Consider the following 18,820-nt stretch of genomic DNA (forward strand, 5'->3'; position numbering starts at 1 on the left):
GGGGTGGCAATACTTAAATCAGACTAAATAGACTTTAAAACAAAGACTATTGCAAGAGACAAATAAGGACACTGCATAATGATAAAGGGATTAATCCACCAAGAGAATATAATAATTGTAAATATCTATGAACCCAAAATAGGAGCACCTAAACACAAAAAGCAAACATTAGCAGTAATAAAGGAAGAAACTGACAGTAATACAGTAATAGAAGGGGACTTTAATACTCCACTTACATCAATTAATAGATTGTCCAGACAGAAAATCAACAAGGAAACAGTGTCTGTGAACCAGATCAGACTAGATGGACCTAACAGATATAAACAAAACATTCCATCCAAAACAACAGAATACACACTATTTTCAAGTACATGTAGAACATTCTCTAGACTAGATGACATATCAGGGCACAAAACAAGTCTCAATAAATTTAGGAACATTCAAATAATCTCAAGCATCTTTTCTGACCAAAATGGTATGAAACTAGAAATCAATTACAAAAAAAAAAAAGAGCTGGAAAAAACACAAACCCATAGAGGCTAAACAGTATGCCCCTAAACAACCAATGGATCAATGAGGATGACCTCAGTTTGGCTTGTCTGGCATTTTCCTCCTGCTCAGAGTGAGGTGATTTGTTGGGATGGAACACAGAAGTAAAGTGGACTTCTCGTCACATCATGTCAGGGTCCCCATCATCAACACCATTTACTGCTGCTAATGAAAAACTCAAAAAATACATGGAGACAAATGAATTGAAAACACAATTTTCCAAAATCTTTGGGACACAGCAAAGCCTGGTCTAAGCAGGACGTTTATAGTGATTCAGGCCCACCTCAAGAAATAAGAAAAAAATTCCAAACAACCTAACCTTACACCTAAAGGAGCTAGAAAAGGAAGAACAAACTAAGTCCAGAGCTAGCAGAAAGAAGGAAACATAAAGATTAGAGTGGAAATGAATAAAATGAGACTAAAACAATAAAGATAAATGAAATCAAGAGCTAGTTCTTTAAAAAGATAAAGTTGATAAAGTATAATCAGACTCATCAAGAAAAAGAGAAAATGACTTAAATAAAATCCGAAATGAAGGAGAAGAGGAGTGCCTGGGTGGCTCAGTCCATTAAGTGACCAACTTTGGCTCAGGTCATGATCTCACAGCTCATGGGTTCAAGACCCACATCGGGCTCTGTGCTAACAGCTCACAGCCAAGAGCCTGCTTCAGATTCTGTGTCCCCCTCTCTCTCTACCCCTCCACCATTTGCACTCTGTCCCTCTCTCTCTCAAAACATGAATAAACATTAAAAAATTTAAAAAGGAAAAAGAAAGGAGAAAAGCCAACACCACAGAAATACAAAGGATTATAAGAGAATATTATGAGAAATTATATGCCAAAAATTGGACAACCTAGAAGAAATTCCTAGAAACATACAATCTTCAAAACCTGAATCAGGAAGAAATAGAAGATCTGAGCACACAGATTGCCAATATTGAAATTGAATTAGTAACCAAAAAACTCCAAACAAACAGAGGTCCAGGACCAGATAGCTTTACAGATGAATTCTGCCAAACTTTTATTTATTTATTTATTTTAATTTTTTTTCAATGTTTTTTATTTATTTTTGGGACAGAGAGAGATAGAGCATGAACGGGGGAGGGGCAGAGAGAGAGGGAGACACAGAATCGGAAACAGGCTCCAGGCTCTGAGCCATCAGCCCAGAGCCTGACGCGGGGCTCGAACTCACGGACTGCGAGATCGTGACCTGGCTGAAGTCGGACGCTTAACCGACTGTGCCACCCAGGCGCCCCTCTGCCAAACTTTTAAAAAAGAGTTAATACATATTCTTCTCAAACTATTCCAAAAAATAAAAGATGAAGGAAAAGTTCCCAATTCATTCTACAAAGCCAGCATTACCCTAATACCAAAACCAGACAAAAACACTACCAAAAAGAGAAAACAACAGGCCAATATCTCTGATATGAATAGACTCAAAAATCCTCAACAAAATATTACCAAACTAAAACCAACAATACATTAGAAGAACGATTTACCACAATCAAGTAAAATTTATTCCAGGGATGTAAGGGTGGTTCGATATGTACAAATCAAGATACATCACATCAACAAGAGAAGGGATAAAAACCATATTATCTCAATAGATGCAGAAAAAGCAACTGACAAAATATAACATCCATTTTTGATAAAAACTCTCAATAAAACAGGTTTAGAGGAAACATACCTCAACACATTAAAGGCCTTGTATGAAAAACCCACAGCTAAAATTATACTCGATGGTGAAAAACTAAGAGCTTTTCTTCTAAGATCAGAAACAAGAAAAGGATGTCCACTCTCATTAGTTTTATTCAACAGATCACTGGAAGTCCTAGCCACAACCATCAGACAAGAAAAAGAAATAAAAAGCATCCAAATTGGTAAGGAAGAAGTAAAACTGTCACTATTTGCAGGTGACACTATATTTGAAAAACCCTTAAAACTCCACCAAATGACTATGAGTAATGATAATTTAATAAAGTTGCAGGATACAAAATTACTATACAGAAATCTGTTGTGTTTCTATACACTAATAACAAAGCTGCAGGAAGAGAAATCAAGAAAAAAAAAATCTCATTTACAATTGCACCAAAAATAATAAAATATCTAAAAGTAAACTTAACCAAGGAGATGAAAGACTTGTACTTTGAAAACTGTAAAATATTGATGAAAGAAATTGAAGATGACACAAATGGCAAGATATTTCATGATCATGGATTAGAAGAATCAATATTGTTAAAATGTCCATACTACACAAAGCAATCTATGCATTTAGTGTAATTCCTATAAAAACACTAACATTTTCACAGAACTAGAACAAATAGTCCTCAAATTTGTATGAAATCACAAAAGACCCCAAATAGCTAAGGCAATCTTGAGAAGGAAGAACAAAACCAGACATATCACCCTCCCAGATTTCAGGATGTACTACAAAGCTATAGTAATCCAAACATTATGGTACTAAAGCTATAGTAATCCAAACATTATGGTACTGGCACAAAAACAGACACTCAGGCCAATAATACAGAATAGACAGCCCAGAGGTAAACACACACCTATTTGGTCACTTAATCTATGACACGGGAGGCAAGAATATAGAAAGGGTAAAAGACAATCCCTTCAATAAATGGTACTGGGAAACTGGAAAGCTACATGCAAAAGAATGAAGCTGGACCAATTTCTTATATCATACACAAAAATAAAATCAAAATGGATTAAATACCTAAATGTAAGACTTGAAACCATAAAACTCCTAAAAGAAATGTCCATTTGGCATTGGACGTAGAAATATTTTTCTAGATATGTCTTCTCTGGCAATGGAAACAAAAGCGAAATTAAACCATTGGGACTACACCAAAATTAAAAGCTTTTGCACAGTGAAGGAAACCATCAACAAAATGAATAGGCAACCTACTGAGTGGGAGAAGATATTTGCAAATGACATATCCAGTAAGGGGTTAACATCCTATGTATATAAACTTATTCAAATATAAATGTATTCCCCTCAACCCCCCCCCAAATTAGTGTGATTAAAAATGGGCAGAGGACCTGAACAGGCATTTTTCCAAGGAAGACATATAGATGGCCAACAGACAGATGAAAAGATGCTCAACATCACTAATTATCACGCGAATGCAAATTAAAACCACAATTCAATATCACTTTACACCTGTCAGAATGACTAAAATGAAAAATCACAGTAACAAGGATGTGGAGGAAAAGGAACCCTCATGCACTGTTGGTGAGAATGCAGATTGGTACAGCCACTATGGAAAACAGGATGGAGATTTCATGAAAAATTAAAAATATACTTACCATATGATCTAGTAATTCATTACTGGGTATCTACCCAAAGAAAACAAAAACACAAATTCACAGAGCTATATGAACCCCTATGTTTACTGCAGCATTATTTACAATAGGCAAGATATAGAAGGAACCCAAGTGTCCGTCCATAGATGATCGGGTAAAGAAGGTATGGTATATATCAAAATGGAAGGACCTAGAGGGTATAATGCTAAGTGAAATAAATCAGCCAGAGAAAGACAAATACTATATTTTTTCAGTCATATGTGAATATAAGAAACCAACAAAGAGAAAAGAGGCAAACAAAAAACCAGAAACTTAAATACAGAAAAATAACTGGTGGTTGCCAGAAGGGAGATGAGTGGGGGGATGGGTGAAATAAAGGGGGTTAAGAGCACACTTACCCTAACGAGCACAGAGTAATGTATACAATTGCTGAATCACTATATTATACACCTGAAAACTCATATAACACCGTATGTTAAGTATACTTCAATCAAAAAAAAAAAAAAAAAAAGCCTAATGCTAAATTCCCCAATGTAGGATAATGGTGGAGAACTCAGCAGCTCTGTGAGGTTCCACTGCAAAGCATTTACCTTGGGAATGCAAACTGGTACAGCCACTCTGGAGAAGAGTATGGAGGTTCCTCGAAAAGTTAAAAAGAGAACTACCCTATGACCCAGCAATTGTACTACCAGGTATTTATCCAAAGGATACAAAGAGTAGTGATTCAAAGAGGCACATGCACCACCGTGGTTACAGCTGTCAACAATAGCCAAACTGTGGAAAGAGCCCAAATGTCCATCAACTGATGAATGGATAAAGAAGGTGTGTGTGTGTGTGTGTGTGTGTGTGTGTGTGTGTGTGTGTGTGTGTGCATGTGCGCACATGTGTATTTAATGGAATGTTACTCAGCCATCAAAAAGAATGAAATCTTGCCATTTGCAAGATGTGGATGGAGCTAGAATGTATCATGCTAAGCGAAATAAGTCAGTCAGAGAAAGACATATGACTTCACTCACATGTGGAATTTAAGAAACGAAACAGATGAACATAGGGGAAGTGTAGGAAAAAGAAAATAAGATGAAAACAAGAGGGAGGCAAACCACAAGAGACTCTTAACTGTAGAGAACAAACTGAGGGTTGCTGGAGAGGTGTTTGGGGGGGATGGGCTAAATGGGTGATGGGCATTAAGGAGGGCACTTGTTGGGATGAACATGGGTGTTATACGTAAGTGATGAATCGTTAAATTCTACTCCTGAAACCAATACTACACTGTATGTTAACCAACATGAATTTAAATAAAACCTTGGGGGGGAGAAAGGAAAGCATTTTTACCTCCTAGGTATTGCTAAAGGGCACTCTCGACTGGCAGTGGGCTGCATGGTACTGCTATGAACAGGAGGAACAAGTGAGAGCAGAGGCCAATTCAGAAACAGAAACCTTGAGGGTGAGATGAAGACACAGCCTATTCTTGGTAGTGAACTTGAGAATTCAAAGTTTCTCAGGGTTTGAGACAACTGTTACAGCCTGAAGTATCTACACCAAGTGTATTTTGCAGGTGAGGACGACATCCTCCTCCTTCCTCTCCTCCCAGCTACACACACTTCTCACCTGATGGAGTTTTTGCAGAAGTTGTTCCCAATGGGCTCATTGAGGTAAATGGTGCGGACTTTGGACACGTCTGATCCTTGAAGAGACTGTTGGCAGCCCATTTTTTCCTCCACCTCCTGACAGATTAAAGAGAAATCAACAGGTCCTACAAGAAGGCAAAGGAATGTCACCCGGAATTGCAACTGAAATCAGGCTCCAGGGAACGCATCAAGTGCATTGCATGTTGGACCTCTGTTGAGTCCCCAAGGAGGAGACTGTTTTCCTAGCCTCCAGTTCTTCCCCTGTCCCATCCATTTCTCCAGGGACCAGACATCCAAGACCTCCCCTGTCACCCTGCATTGGTGAGGCGGTTCTGTTCCCTCATGGCTACCACATCCCCATTCCCTCCCCAGCCCTGGAGGCTCTGGGTGGGCACTGACACTCAGCCTGGGCAGGAGACTGGGGAAGATGCAGTGAGATAGGGCCCAGCAGCTGGCCTCAGAAAAAGAATGGGCGAGGGGAGAAGGTGAATAGGGCTGGGGGAAGCGGAGGGGAGAGTGTCTTGGCTCAAGAGCAGTAGCTCCACGACCGGAGGGCAGCCCCCTGACCAAGATGGCCTTAACATTCCCCCCAGCTTGACTAAATTGGAAATAGATGCCTTCTTGTCTCTAGTCCTGAATTGCCTTTCCTTTTTACTAACGTGAAGCATTTACTTTGGAAAAGGTGATTGTATGTTGTTATTCTACTCCCTTTGAAATGTATAGAAATGTCCTGAAAAGCCCCTTGCCAGCTTTAAGATCCATGGGAAAGCTTTTCTCAAGGACCTGGGAGATCCCTGAAATGTAATCATCAAAGAAATTCTCCATTCCATGGTAGGGTAGGAACCTAACTTCAGGGGGTGCCTTGCTCGAAGTGTAAAATTCTCACATGTCATGAAGATAAGAGAAAATGTAGTTATTCTTTGGGTAAAGCCAGTTAGCAGACACAGGTGGCCAACAATCCTCCTCCTTCCCCACCCCAGCTTTTTAAAACTCCCCCACCTTTGTTTCAGCTAAGGTGAGCTCAGTCTCTCTCCTCTATTGAAATAGCCTTGAATAGTCTTCCTGGCCCCATTAACTTCACCCAGGTAACGTATATTTTGATATCTCCTACCCCCAAAATAAGTGAGATTTTTGACCAAGGGGCCAAGAAAAGTCTCATTTGTTTCTGACAAGAAATAGAGGCTAGTGTGCCCTCAACAGTAAGAAGCATTTTTATGTCTGAGTCCATGTACCCAGTTTTCCTCAGACTTGCCCAAGGTCCTGTAGTGCAGGATTAATAGGGATATTCAAGTCCTTGAGTCAAGAACTTTCTCACCGTCACTGTATGTTTAGTAAGAGAGCTATTTCTCTTCAAGCGTTTCCCTAACAACGCATCCATGTGTGAGGGTAAAGAAACAAAAGGTGAGTTACAGTTTACTAAGGGGCTGCTGATGAAAATAAATAAAGCTCTAAACACCTGACTAGACATGTGTGATCTTCAAGGCTATCAACAGGCTTCAAGGGGGAGCCTGTTGACCTGCTGCTACCTGACAGAAGGGTGCTGGTGACCAAGTGTCCCCAGTTGAAAGGCCTGAGCCTTTAATGTCCCGGCTCACACACTAGGTGCCTCTCACCACACCAACATGTCTCTTCAGCAAATAACTGGTCTCTTAGAGTGGCCCCATTAAATTGTGTAATAGTAAAAAGTGAGCCAACACAGAATCTATGAAAACGTAACGCAGCTCTTTGCCCATAAAAATGACAAAGCCTAAGGAACAAAAGACAAAGGAAATTCTTGTTTGCACATCAAAGGAATTAAGTTACAAAACACACAGAAAATACATTTCCTGTAAAAGAAATTAAATATGGCCATTATGAAACAAGAGGTCAAAAATAGAAATACTAAATTATTTTTTGAAGTGATAATGAAACTGCAGAAGAATTTTTAATGTGACCTGAAAGAGCTCAGAAAAGAAATGAAAGAGAAATATCTTAAGAAAAAGGAAAGCCACCTTAGAAGCAACTAAGATAACAGAGAGCTGAAAAGAGGCATGTCCTGCACAGACTATGAAAACTAAGCAAAATGAAATGAAAAAGAGCACAGATGATAAAGAACTGGAGAAAAATTATAGATGTGGGACAAAGGATCCAACGTATGCATATTTCTTGTCCTTAAGAAATTTAAAACATGAAACAAAAATACTGAAAGTCGTAGTAGAATAGATCCTTCTTTAATGAGAACAAAACAACTAAGAAAAATCTAACACAAATTCCACGACACTTCCTGGTTAAGTTCATTGGACTTTAAGAATAATGAAAAAAAATCATTACTAGACCAGCAAATCGTTTATGAAGTTTGGAAAGAGAGGGACTATTGGGGCCCCACGTAGAAGTCATCACTGAGGCAGGAGACCAGAAGTCCTATCAAGAAATGAATGAAAAGCTGGTAAACAAGATGTAGAAAGCAGTGATTTACCTGGATACAAAAACAAGGCTTTAGGTAATCATAGGCCATCTTATTGTGACCGAACTTTCTGTTGACACAGCTTAAAATGGTGACTTTTTTTTTTTTAAGGCTTTTTAAATTCACTTCTCAAGCGAGTAGCTATTATCAAGCCAAATTTTCATCAAAAACAAAATTCAAGAGAATTAAGTAAAAAATTCAAAAAGCACCTTCCTCCTGAAGAAATGTGCCAATTAACACCAAAATTAACAGTGGGGAAACAGGGGTTATGTAAGGCAAGGCTCGGGTCATGCCCAAGACAGAGACTCTGAGAAAACGTCATAGTCACAGAAACTCATCTCAGGGTCAGGGTGAAGTTGAAAGAATGTTGTCCCATTATCCATTCAACCACTCCCACAGGGCCTTGGTATAATTCTGACAAAGGAGAGAGAGACAGAGAGAGATGGAAGGGAGGGAGCTTCCTAGCAGAATAACCCAAATTGGCATCATCAGAGTTGGCCAAGAGATCTCAAGTACCGTCAGTTTAAGATGGTTCAGAATTAGTAGTGCTGCAAGGTAAAAGCAGATAAAAACACATACAAAGAGAGGGAGGGAGAGAGAGAGAAATAGGGCAAAAGCAGTATGTTGGCAGATGATGGCTATGACTTTTTCACAGAGGCAAGAAAACCAAGACATCTCAAACAAAGTAAGTCAAGAATATTACACTTGGATTTATAGTGAAAATGCAGAAAAATAAAGACAAAGAGGAAATCTTAAAAGCAGCCAGAGAAAAATAAGAGGAAGGAATGTTTCCCCCAAATTTTATGAAACTGCATTATGACACCAAAACCAAAGTCATTACAAGAAAAAAATAGTACAAATTCAAATCCATTATAAGCATGAATATAAAAATCCTTAGCAAAAAATCAAATCTACCAATATGCAAAACGATTACACATCATGACTTTTATGCATTGAATTGCATCTTCACACCAAAAAATGATCCGTTGATGTCCTAACCCCCAGTACCTCAGAATGTGACTTTATTTCGAAATAAGTTGTCTTCGTCTGCTCAGGCTGCTCTAACAAAATACCACAGACCAGGTAGCTCATAAACAAACTTATTTCTCACGGTTTGTTTTTTTTTTTAATTTTTTTTTTAACGTTTATTTATTTTTGAGACAGAGAGAGACAGAGCATGAACGGGGGAGGAGCAGAGAGAGAGGGAGACACAGAGTCTGAAACAGGCTCCAGGCTCTGAGCCATCAGCCCAGAGCCTGACGCGGGGCTCGAACTCACGGACTGTGAGATCGTGACCTGAGCTGAAGTCAGAGGCTTAACCGACTGAGCCACCCAGGCGCCCCTATTTCTCATGGTTTTGAAGGCTGGGAAGTCTGACCTCAAGGTGCCAGCATGCTGGTTTTGATGAGGGCCACCTTCCTGGTTCGTAGCTGGTGCATTCTCATTGTGTCCTCACATAGTGGCAGGGGCTAAGGACCTCTCTGGGCCCTCTTTTATAAGGCATCGATCCCATTTGTGAGGGCTCCTTCATGCTTAAGCACCTCCCAAAGGCTCTACCTGCTAACACCCTCACCATTGGTGCTTAGGATTTCAACACATGGATTGGGGGGAGGGGGCCACAAACATTCAGACCACAGCATAAGGTCCTTGCAGCGTTACCCAAATTGAGATAATGTCATAGGGTGGACCCTAACCCAGTATGACTAGTATCCTTATGAAAAGGGGAACTTCGGTCACAGAGACAGACACACATATAAAGAGAAGACAATGTGAAGAGACAGGAAAATGCCACGTGAACATGGAGGTACCAAGTGGAGTCGTGCTGCTGCAAACCGGGGAACACCCGGAGCTACGAGAAGCTGGAAGAGGCAAAGGATGACCCTTCTCCTATGTATTTCAAGTGGAGTGTAGCTCTGCTGACCTTGATCTTACACTTCTATACTTGAGAATTCTGAGACCATAGATTCCCGTTGTTCTAACTAAGTCACCCAGTTTGTGGCACTTTCCCTATGACGAGCCTAGGAAACTGATAATGACCTAGTGGGGTTTATTCCAAGAAAGGAAGTTTGATTCATCATTTGAACATAAAATGATGTAATTTATCATCTCGAAAGACTAAAGGGGAAAAAAAAAACAAACCCTACGGTAATCTCAACAGATACAGAAAAGGCATTTGACAAAGTTCAACATCAAATGATCAAAACTCTCAGCAAGCCAAGAAAATCGGGGAAGTTCTTCAACCTAATGAAGGATGTCTATGAAAAACATGCAGCAAATATCAGACTTAATTGTGGAAAACCAAATGCTTTCTTCCTAAGACTGGTAATGATGCAAGACTGTCCTTCCTCACCGCACACATACAGTATTGTACTGGAGGCTTTATTCAGTGCAAAAAGGCAAGAAAAGTAAAATTCAAAGAGAAAGGAAAGAAAGAAATAGAAGTCTATTGACAAACTACATGTTGGCCTATGAAAAATACTCTCAAAGTATCTATTTTAAAAACTGTTCTAGTGTAACATGTAAAAAAAAAAAGGCTTGGAAATTAAGACTCCCATCTTCATAAAGAGAAAAATAAAAAACATATGACTAAACTGAAAACCAATGACTCTTCTTAGATCCATCAGAGAATTGAGGTCACGGGGCAAATTGCCGGCCCCAAATCTAAAGAGGTAGGTGAATACAGAGAACCAGAATTTATCTCTGCAGCCAGCAACTGGCAGAAACATGTAGAGGGTCATTGATTAATTGCAGAAGGCTTAACCATGCCCCAGATTTGAGATAAAGTCCTAGAAGGGGACCTTAAGGAATACCACTAGACTCTCAGGGTGAAGATCAAAGAAAAGTCCCCTCATGCTTCCAGTAAGGGAAGGGGAAAAGGGACCATTGTAAAATATGCTCAGCACACTGTGTTCTCCTCAACAAGGGCTGGTCCTCAAGGAAAAGTGTTTTACCAGAGCGTCATCAACATGGGAGAAGGGAAATCCCTAACTTTGGCTCTTTCTAGTCTTCCTGTCTTACTTAAAAGAAAAACACCCTAAAAAGCACTTGTGAAGAACAAAACCGAATCAAAGGATTATCGCAGCTGGAAGAAGTGGCTAAGAACCTATTTAAGAAGGAGTCTCTAGAGAAACCAAAATACACAGTGAATCTACAGCTGCATATGGAACAGTTTCCAGCGGTAGGGAGGGGGAGGCTAAAAACTAGCTTAGCAAACTCCTACACATAAAGTGAACGAAAAAAAACCCACATGGGAGTGGGTGGGAAAGGCTGACACGACCTTCCTATAAACCCCACTCTAGGTATGGCAACCCACAATCAGGAGGGAACTCAAAAAACCTGAGCTTCTCCCTGAGGCATGAAGGCTTTGAACCCTACATGTGGCACCTCGACTTTTACCTGCACCTTAGAAAGGAGCCCCCAAAACATCTAGTAGGGCTTGCATCGCTGAGACTCACAAGGCTATGGTGAACTGAGAAAATTGTTCTTAAAAGGTCTCACATGTGCAAACACCCACCCCAGGGCCGAGCACAGAGGCGGCCAACTAAAAAGTGCCTAAGCTTTCTGTTAAAGAGATTTATTTTCTCATGTTAACGCACTGGCCTACGGGGCTGACATCTACATTAACACACATCTGGGGGGTCTGCTGAAATTCTCTCCAAATATGGAGGCCCATGGGCACAATCTTCGCTCTCCCCCTTTGCCTCACTCCAGCCCTCTGCTATCTCCTAGAGTGGAGCCTGTACCCCCGCCTGGTGACTTCATCTTTACAGCTGGAGGGCTATGCTCATGGGTCCCACTGGACCGTAACCAATGGAGAAGGAGTTCACACCCAGGTTGCACCCCCAATGTCACAACAGAGAGACAACAGACTGAGGAGCCCAGGCTCTCTGTGAAGCAGGCCAACTTATCTTCACAGGTGTGATCTGAGTGGCAGGGTTCTAATCAAACACTTATCTAAAGACTCAGTCATCCTCTCCAGAGACCTTGGAGGGTGGGTTCTGTGTTTGTACTCTGCCACCCTCAGAGCACCAATATTTCCCAGAGGGGAGCTTTCACACACAGCTGGTGCCCCAGTTTTTGTGACTGCCACTCAGGGGATGCTGCTTGACCTCCTGGCTCCGGTGGCCAGTGGGGGTTGCATTCCTGGGTCTCATGGGATGGGACTGTAATGATCAGAGAGCTGGTTCTTGGCCAGCACCGCTCTCAGGGCGTGTCACAGGCAGCACACGGAAACACATGCCCGGTCGTTCTGTGGAAAAGGCCCATCTGCTGGTCCTGGAGCTTCAGCCTGAGGGCAAGCTACTGGTTTGGCACACAAGGGGCCTGATGAAGTACTCTGCAGATACAGAAGCTGGTGGATGCTGTCTGGGTGCTCTCCCTCTGCCTCACTCCGGGTTGCCAGTATCTGCCAGAAAGGAGCTGGTACTCTAGCCTGGCACCTCAATTTTTGTGACTGCTTCCCAGGGGACACTCTAGGTTGCCTGGCTCTGGTGACCAGCAGGACTCATGCTTGTGGGTCCCATAAGGCTATAACCAACAGAGAAAGAGTTCTCAACCAACTACCATCCCCAGGGCAGGGAAGAGTGGCAACAGTCTGCGAAACAGGCCTGTTAGCTTTATAGCTGCAGCCTGGGGGACAGCCTTCTAATTAAGCACATGTCTCAGGGCTAACTGGAATCCTCTCCAGAGACCTCAGACAGCGGCACTATCTTTGCAGCTGCTACCCAGGGGACACTTCTAGATTGCCTGAGTCTGGTGGCCAGGGGAGCTTACACTCATGGTCCTGAAGGACTACACATATTTGTATACATTAAAAACTGCCACCTGAGGGTCTATCTACCAAGCAGGAAATAAAGACACTAACTTTAAAAGATGTCTGCACACCCATGTTCACTGCAGCATTATTCACAATAGGCAATATATGGAAACAACCTAAGAGTCCATTGGTGAATGAGTAATAAAGAAAATGTGGTGTATATATACACAATTAAACATTATTCAGCCATAACAAAGAGGAAAGTCTTGCCACTGGCAATGACATGGATGGACTTGAGGGCAGTACGCTAACTGAATTACGACAGAGAAAGACAAAACCGTATGATCTCACTTACATGTGGGAATCAAAAACAAAAACAAAAACAAACAAACAAGCTTGTTCAATAAGAAGATTGATGATGGCCAGAGGTGGCGATGGGAGATGGGCAAATTTTTAAAGAAGGTCAAAAGGTACAAACTTCTGGTTACAAAATAAGTAAATCCTGGGGATGTAACAAGCAACATGGTGACTATAGTTAATAATACTGTATTGCATATTTGAAAGCTGCTAAGAGCAAATCTTGAAAGTTCTCATGACAAGACTGGGTGCCTGGGTCGCTCAGTTGGTTAAACGTCTGACTCGGCTCAGGTCATGATCTCACAGTTCGTGGGTTCGAGTCCCGCATCGGGCTCTATGCTGACAGCTCAGAGTCTGGAGCCTGCTTTGGATTCTGTGTCTCCCTCTCTCTCTGCCACTCCTCTGCTCATGCTCGGTCTGTCTCTGTCTCTCAACAATAAATAAATGTTAAAAAAAAAAAAGTTAAAAAAAAGTTCTCATGACAAGAGAAAAAAACTTTATAACTATGCATGAAGACAGATGCTAACTAGATTTGTGGGTGATCACTTCGCAACATATACAAATATTGAATCATCATGCTGTACACCTGAAACTAACGTTATATGTCACCTATATCTCAATTAAAAAAAAAAAAAAACCACTTAAACATAGAATTACCATAGGATCTGGGAATTCCACTTTTAGATATATACCCAAAAGAATTAAAAGTAGGGACTCAAAGGGTGCCTGGGTGGCTCAGTCGGTTGAGCATCCGACTTCAGCTCAAGTCATGATCTCACGGTTCGTGGATTCAAGCCCCGCGTCGGGCTCTGTGCTGACAGTTAAGAGCCTGGAGCCTGCTTCAGATTGTTTCCCCCCTCTCTCTCTGCCCCTCCCCTGCTCATGCTCTGTCTCTGTCTCTCAAAAGTAAATAAAGATTTTTAAAAAAAATTTTTTAAGTAGGGACTCAAACAGAAACTTGCACACCAGTGTTCACAGCAGTATTATTCACAATGGCCCAAAGGTGGAAACAATCCAAATGTCCGTCAACAAATGACCTGATAAACAAAATGTGGTATGCACATATAATGGAATATTACTCAGCCTTTAAAAAGAATGAAATTCTGATACATCCTACATGGATGAAACTTGTAAACATTATGCTAAGTGAAACAAGGCAAACACAAAAGGACAAATACTATGATTCCACTTATATGAGGTACCTAGAGTAGTCAAATTCATTGAGACAGCAAAAACTAGACTGGAGGTTACTGGGGACTGGGGGAAAGGGAAAAGGAGAATTATTGTTTAATGGGTATGGGGCTTCTGTCTGGGATGATGAAAAAGTTCTTGAAATACACAGTGGTGATAGTTGCATGATTTTGTGAATGTATTTAACGCTACTGAATTGTAAACTTAAAAGTTATTTGATGTAAGAGACTTTTAAAGATAGAAAATAAACTAAGGGTTGATAGAAGGAAGTGGGTGTGGGATGGGCTAGATGGGTGATGGGCATTAAGGAGGGCACATGTTACAATGAGCACTAGGTTTTGTATGTAAGTGATGAATCACTGAATTCTACTCCTGAAACCAATGCTGCACTGTATGTTAACTAACCAGAATTTAAGTAAAAATTTGAAAAGAAAAAACACAAACCAAAAAGTGGTTTGAATGGTAGATTTTCTGTGTCTTTAACCACAATAAAATAATAGGCGATAGATATTATAAAACTATTATAATTAAACAGTGACTAGGAACAGAATAAGCCAGGAAAAGTGATCATCTATACTGGAGAATAATGAGTGGCATTATTAAGTCTTCAGGAAAAGAAAGGCCATTCTGTAAATTATACTGGACTAATTGGTTAACAGTATGGGAGGAAATTATGTCTCTAATTTCCATCACTTACAAAAATACATTTCAGATAGGCTAAATTGTCTAAGTATGAAAAGCAAAATTTCAAATATTTAAAAGAAAGAATGAAATCTGTAGGAGATCAGGGTATGGGAAAGATTACTTCAAAAACGTTCAAAAGCACAGACCATAAAGGAAACTACTAATTAATCTGACTTCATGAAAACAAAGAATCTTTTGTCCATTAAAATAGTAAAATAGGCACCTGGGTGGCTTTGTTGGTTAAACGTCTGACTTTTGATTTCAGCTCAGGTCAAGATCTCCAGGTTCATGGGATTAAGCCCCACCTTGGGCTCAGAATAAATAAACATTTAAAAATAATAAAAAATATATATTTTTTTAAAAAGAAAAAATAATAAAACATTAAGAAATTTTAAAAACAAACCACATACCACTAGAGTATATTTTAATGCATATAACTGACACAGGTTTTCTACCCAGATGTTTTAAATGATTCCCACAAATAAATAAAAAAATATATAAAAACATAAGGAAAATGTATGAATTGGCAATTAATTTAGAGAAAGATAAAAGCAAAATAAATGTATGAAGATCGCTCAAATTCAATCAGGCTAAAGCTAAAAACCAAAGAGCATGACAAGGGTGGGTGAGGGCATGGGGCATTAGAAACCCGGAGGGGACAGGTGGGAGTATAAATTAATAAAAGCATTTTAGAGAGTAAGTGAAGACTGCAGGTGTCCCACAATCCAGTAGAGTAGTCGCCCCACATCCATGGGCGATGGGTTCCAAGACCCCCAGTGGATGCTTGAAACCACAGAGAGTACCAAGTCTTACAACCACGATGTTATTTGCTATGCATACACACCCATAGAAGTTTAATTTGTAAGTGAGGCAGGGTAAGAGATTAACAGTAATCATGACAAAATAGACCAATTAGACCAACATACTGTAACACAAGTTATGTGGATGTGGTCTCCCTCTCTCTCTCTCTCTCTCTCTCAAAATATCTGAAAGTACTGTACTGACCTTCTTCTTGTGATGATGTGAGATGTTAAAATGCCCACATGATGAGACAAAGCAAGATGAATGATGTGGGCATCATGACCTAATGTCAGGCTACCAGTGACCTTCTGACCGTGCGTCAGAGGAGGGTCCTCTGCTTCTGGACTGTGGTCGACCACGGATGACTGAAACCATGGAAAGCAAAACCACAGTTAAGAGGGCACCACTGTATTCCCATTTCTAAATATAACTTTTAAAAAATAACTCATATGTGTATACAAGAAGATGTGAACAAGGATGTGTATTTCAGCACCATTTGTAACAGTGAAAAAAATACGGAAAAATCTCAATGCTTATGGATAAAGAGTTAAGTAAAACCCATCTTAATCATATGATGAAATATTGTGGAGACATTTAAAAGAGTGCTACCAATAGATGATAGATGATTGATATACTAGGTAGAGCTCAAAAATCTAAGAGTGATGTGAAAATGATATACACATTACTCTACTAAATCATTTATGTAAACTTTTAAGAAATATAACTACAATATTGTGTCTTGCTTATGGATGTATACTTTGTAAATGTATATTTGTAAATGTATGTATGTAAATGTGTCTTTATTTTTCAAAATGTTTATTTATTGAGAGAGAGAGAGAGAGAGAGAGAGAGAATCCCAAGCAGGCTCTGCACTGTTGGTGCACACAGTCTGACATGGGGCTCGATCCTGTGAGCTCATGACCTGAGCTGAAATCGAGTTGGACGCTTAACCAAATGAGCCATCCAGGTGCCCCTGTAAATGTATCTTTAAATGACTAAAACCACACATAACATATTCAGAATAGTAATTACCTGCAGCAGGGGCCAAGGGAGGAAGACAGGAGGACTGAGCCTAGAGGTAATGGTTAAAGGTGATTTTTGCTTTGTTTTATGTTCAATTATTTATTTCTAAAAAAAAAAAAAAAGAAAGAAATTAAATAAAAAATTAAAAACATAAAAAATAAAATGTTAGAGGTTGTGGTGACAGTCTGTGTGTTTGTTGAATTTTATACACATGCACAGACACACATCACACAGACTGACTGCAGTGGCATCCACCAAACAGTGACGGTCCAAATTACTGGGATATTTTTAAGCAGTAGATAAATTACATAGGAATCTGTCATCTCACTTTATCTTTCTCTGGCCACTTAGGGTCGAGGACACTGATCCCAGCCTCTCACACCTGTCCTACAAAATTTCAAGGGCAAGAATCTGCGATGAAAGAGAAGGACAGACTCCCTGGGTGAGCCTGGGACATTTGAGAATGGACCCAAGTTCAGTTACTGGAACAGTTGTCCAGCTGCTGCTTAAACGGACAACACACTGAAACAAAGGACTTCCTAGTTACTCACCAGTCAGGCTACGGACTCCACTTTTGACTGGAAAACTGACCTTTTTAGGGTTAATATCCTGAACGTCTTCCCTCAGCCCAAACAGCTCTAATCGGGGACAGTGGCCGCTGGGCTTGGCCTGGAGCGAGCTGAAGCCTTCCCAGCTTGCCTCTGGGAGTTCTGACAGTTGAGGGCTCAGCACCGCCCTCCGCACTGCGCTTCTGAGATGGGGCTGCCCACATTCCCCGTCCTTCCACGCTCACCAAGTGTGCTTTCCTTGCCCTCTGAAGTACCTCCCAGGCTTCAACTCAGCCTAGAAGAAGGATAAGAGACACTTGCCAAGCTTCAGAGCTAATTCGCTTTTCCTCCGAATGGTGAAAAAAAAGTATGTAATGTGCCTTACTAACAGGTGAACACATGAAGATAAGACCATACCTCACTGGAAACAATGTGAACCTAATGTAGATTTGATAACTGATGATTTCTGCCAACAGCGTCATAGAGTAAGTCATCGGCTCTCAAACTTTAGAGTCTCAGGAACCCTTCAGACTCAAAAAATAGCAAAGAACCCAAGGAGTTTTCATCTATGTGGCATATATCTACTGATAATTACCATATTAGAAATTGCACTGGTACAAACATTCCTGAAAACAATCCAGCACTGCTTACTGAAACTAAATACATCAGCCCAAACCTCTGCCATCTACTCTAGGATCAATATACCAAACACACACACACACACACACACACACACACACACACACACTACAGGGCAAATTCATAAGAAGACACATACAAGACGTACAAGTTCATAGAGGCAGGAACAGTTGGGAATAACCTAAGTGTGAGTAGAGGAAAAAAATAAGCTATGGTATGTGAATGCAATAAAGTAATATGCACCCGTCAGAAGCATGTTATATAAAGTTACATGAATAGGTCCTGAAAACCTAATAGTTTATCAGTTAGCCAAATGAGATTTATAGCACAATATCCTTTACATAAAATTGTAAAACTTATACAAAATAAGTATTATATGCTTTTCAAGGAAATATATTCAAAAGAGGGACGACTAGGGCGGGGGAGAGCATTAAATACATGAGGGAGTGAGGAGTATGGAAATGCCGGCAGGCAGGCAGAGAGAAATCGCTAAGGTAAAATGAAAGAACAAAGATGTAGCCTTTCTGGGCCAATGATTTCGTATTACTAATAAGGAATATGATCAATGAATGACTCCATTCTGAGCACCTGAGATCCTTAAAAAACAAAGCACTTACTTTACATGAGCAGAAACACTGTTGAGACTTCAGTTAGATTAAATGTTTCTTTAAATGTGAAAACCAGGGGCACCTGGGTGGCTCAGTTGGTTAAGCATCCAACTCTTGATTTCAGTTCAGGTCATGATCTCCCAGTCATGAGATCAAGCCCTGAATCAGGCTCTGTAGTGAGCATGGAGCCTGCTTAAGATTCTCTCTCTTTCACTCTCTCTCTCTCAAAAACATACATACATACATACATACATACATACATACATACATACATACATACATA

The 18,820-nt window shown here is 40.3% G+C and overlaps 1 protein-coding gene across 1 annotated transcript in view; it reads right to left on the bottom strand.

The window, feature by feature from the left end:
* LOC121012753 (phospholipid-transporting ATPase IB-like) overlaps positions 1-16,048 on the bottom strand; it is a 219,713-nt gene extending 203,665 nt beyond the window's left edge. The window contains 2 exon segments of the mRNA XM_040448069.1: positions 5,468-5,612; positions 15,924-16,048. Coding sequence (XP_040304003.1) covers positions 5,468-5,568 — 101 coding nt within the window. The 5' untranslated portion in view covers positions 5,569-5,612; positions 15,924-16,048.
* Between the last annotated feature and the right edge of the window lie 2,772 nt (positions 16,049-18,820).

This window comes from Herpailurus yagouaroundi, unplaced genomic scaffold (genome assembly GCF_014898765.1).
Source record: "Herpailurus yagouaroundi ecotype Mexico unplaced genomic scaffold, PumYag 197, whole genome shotgun sequence".
NCBI lineage: Eukaryota > Metazoa > Chordata > Mammalia > Carnivora > Felidae > Herpailurus > Herpailurus yagouaroundi.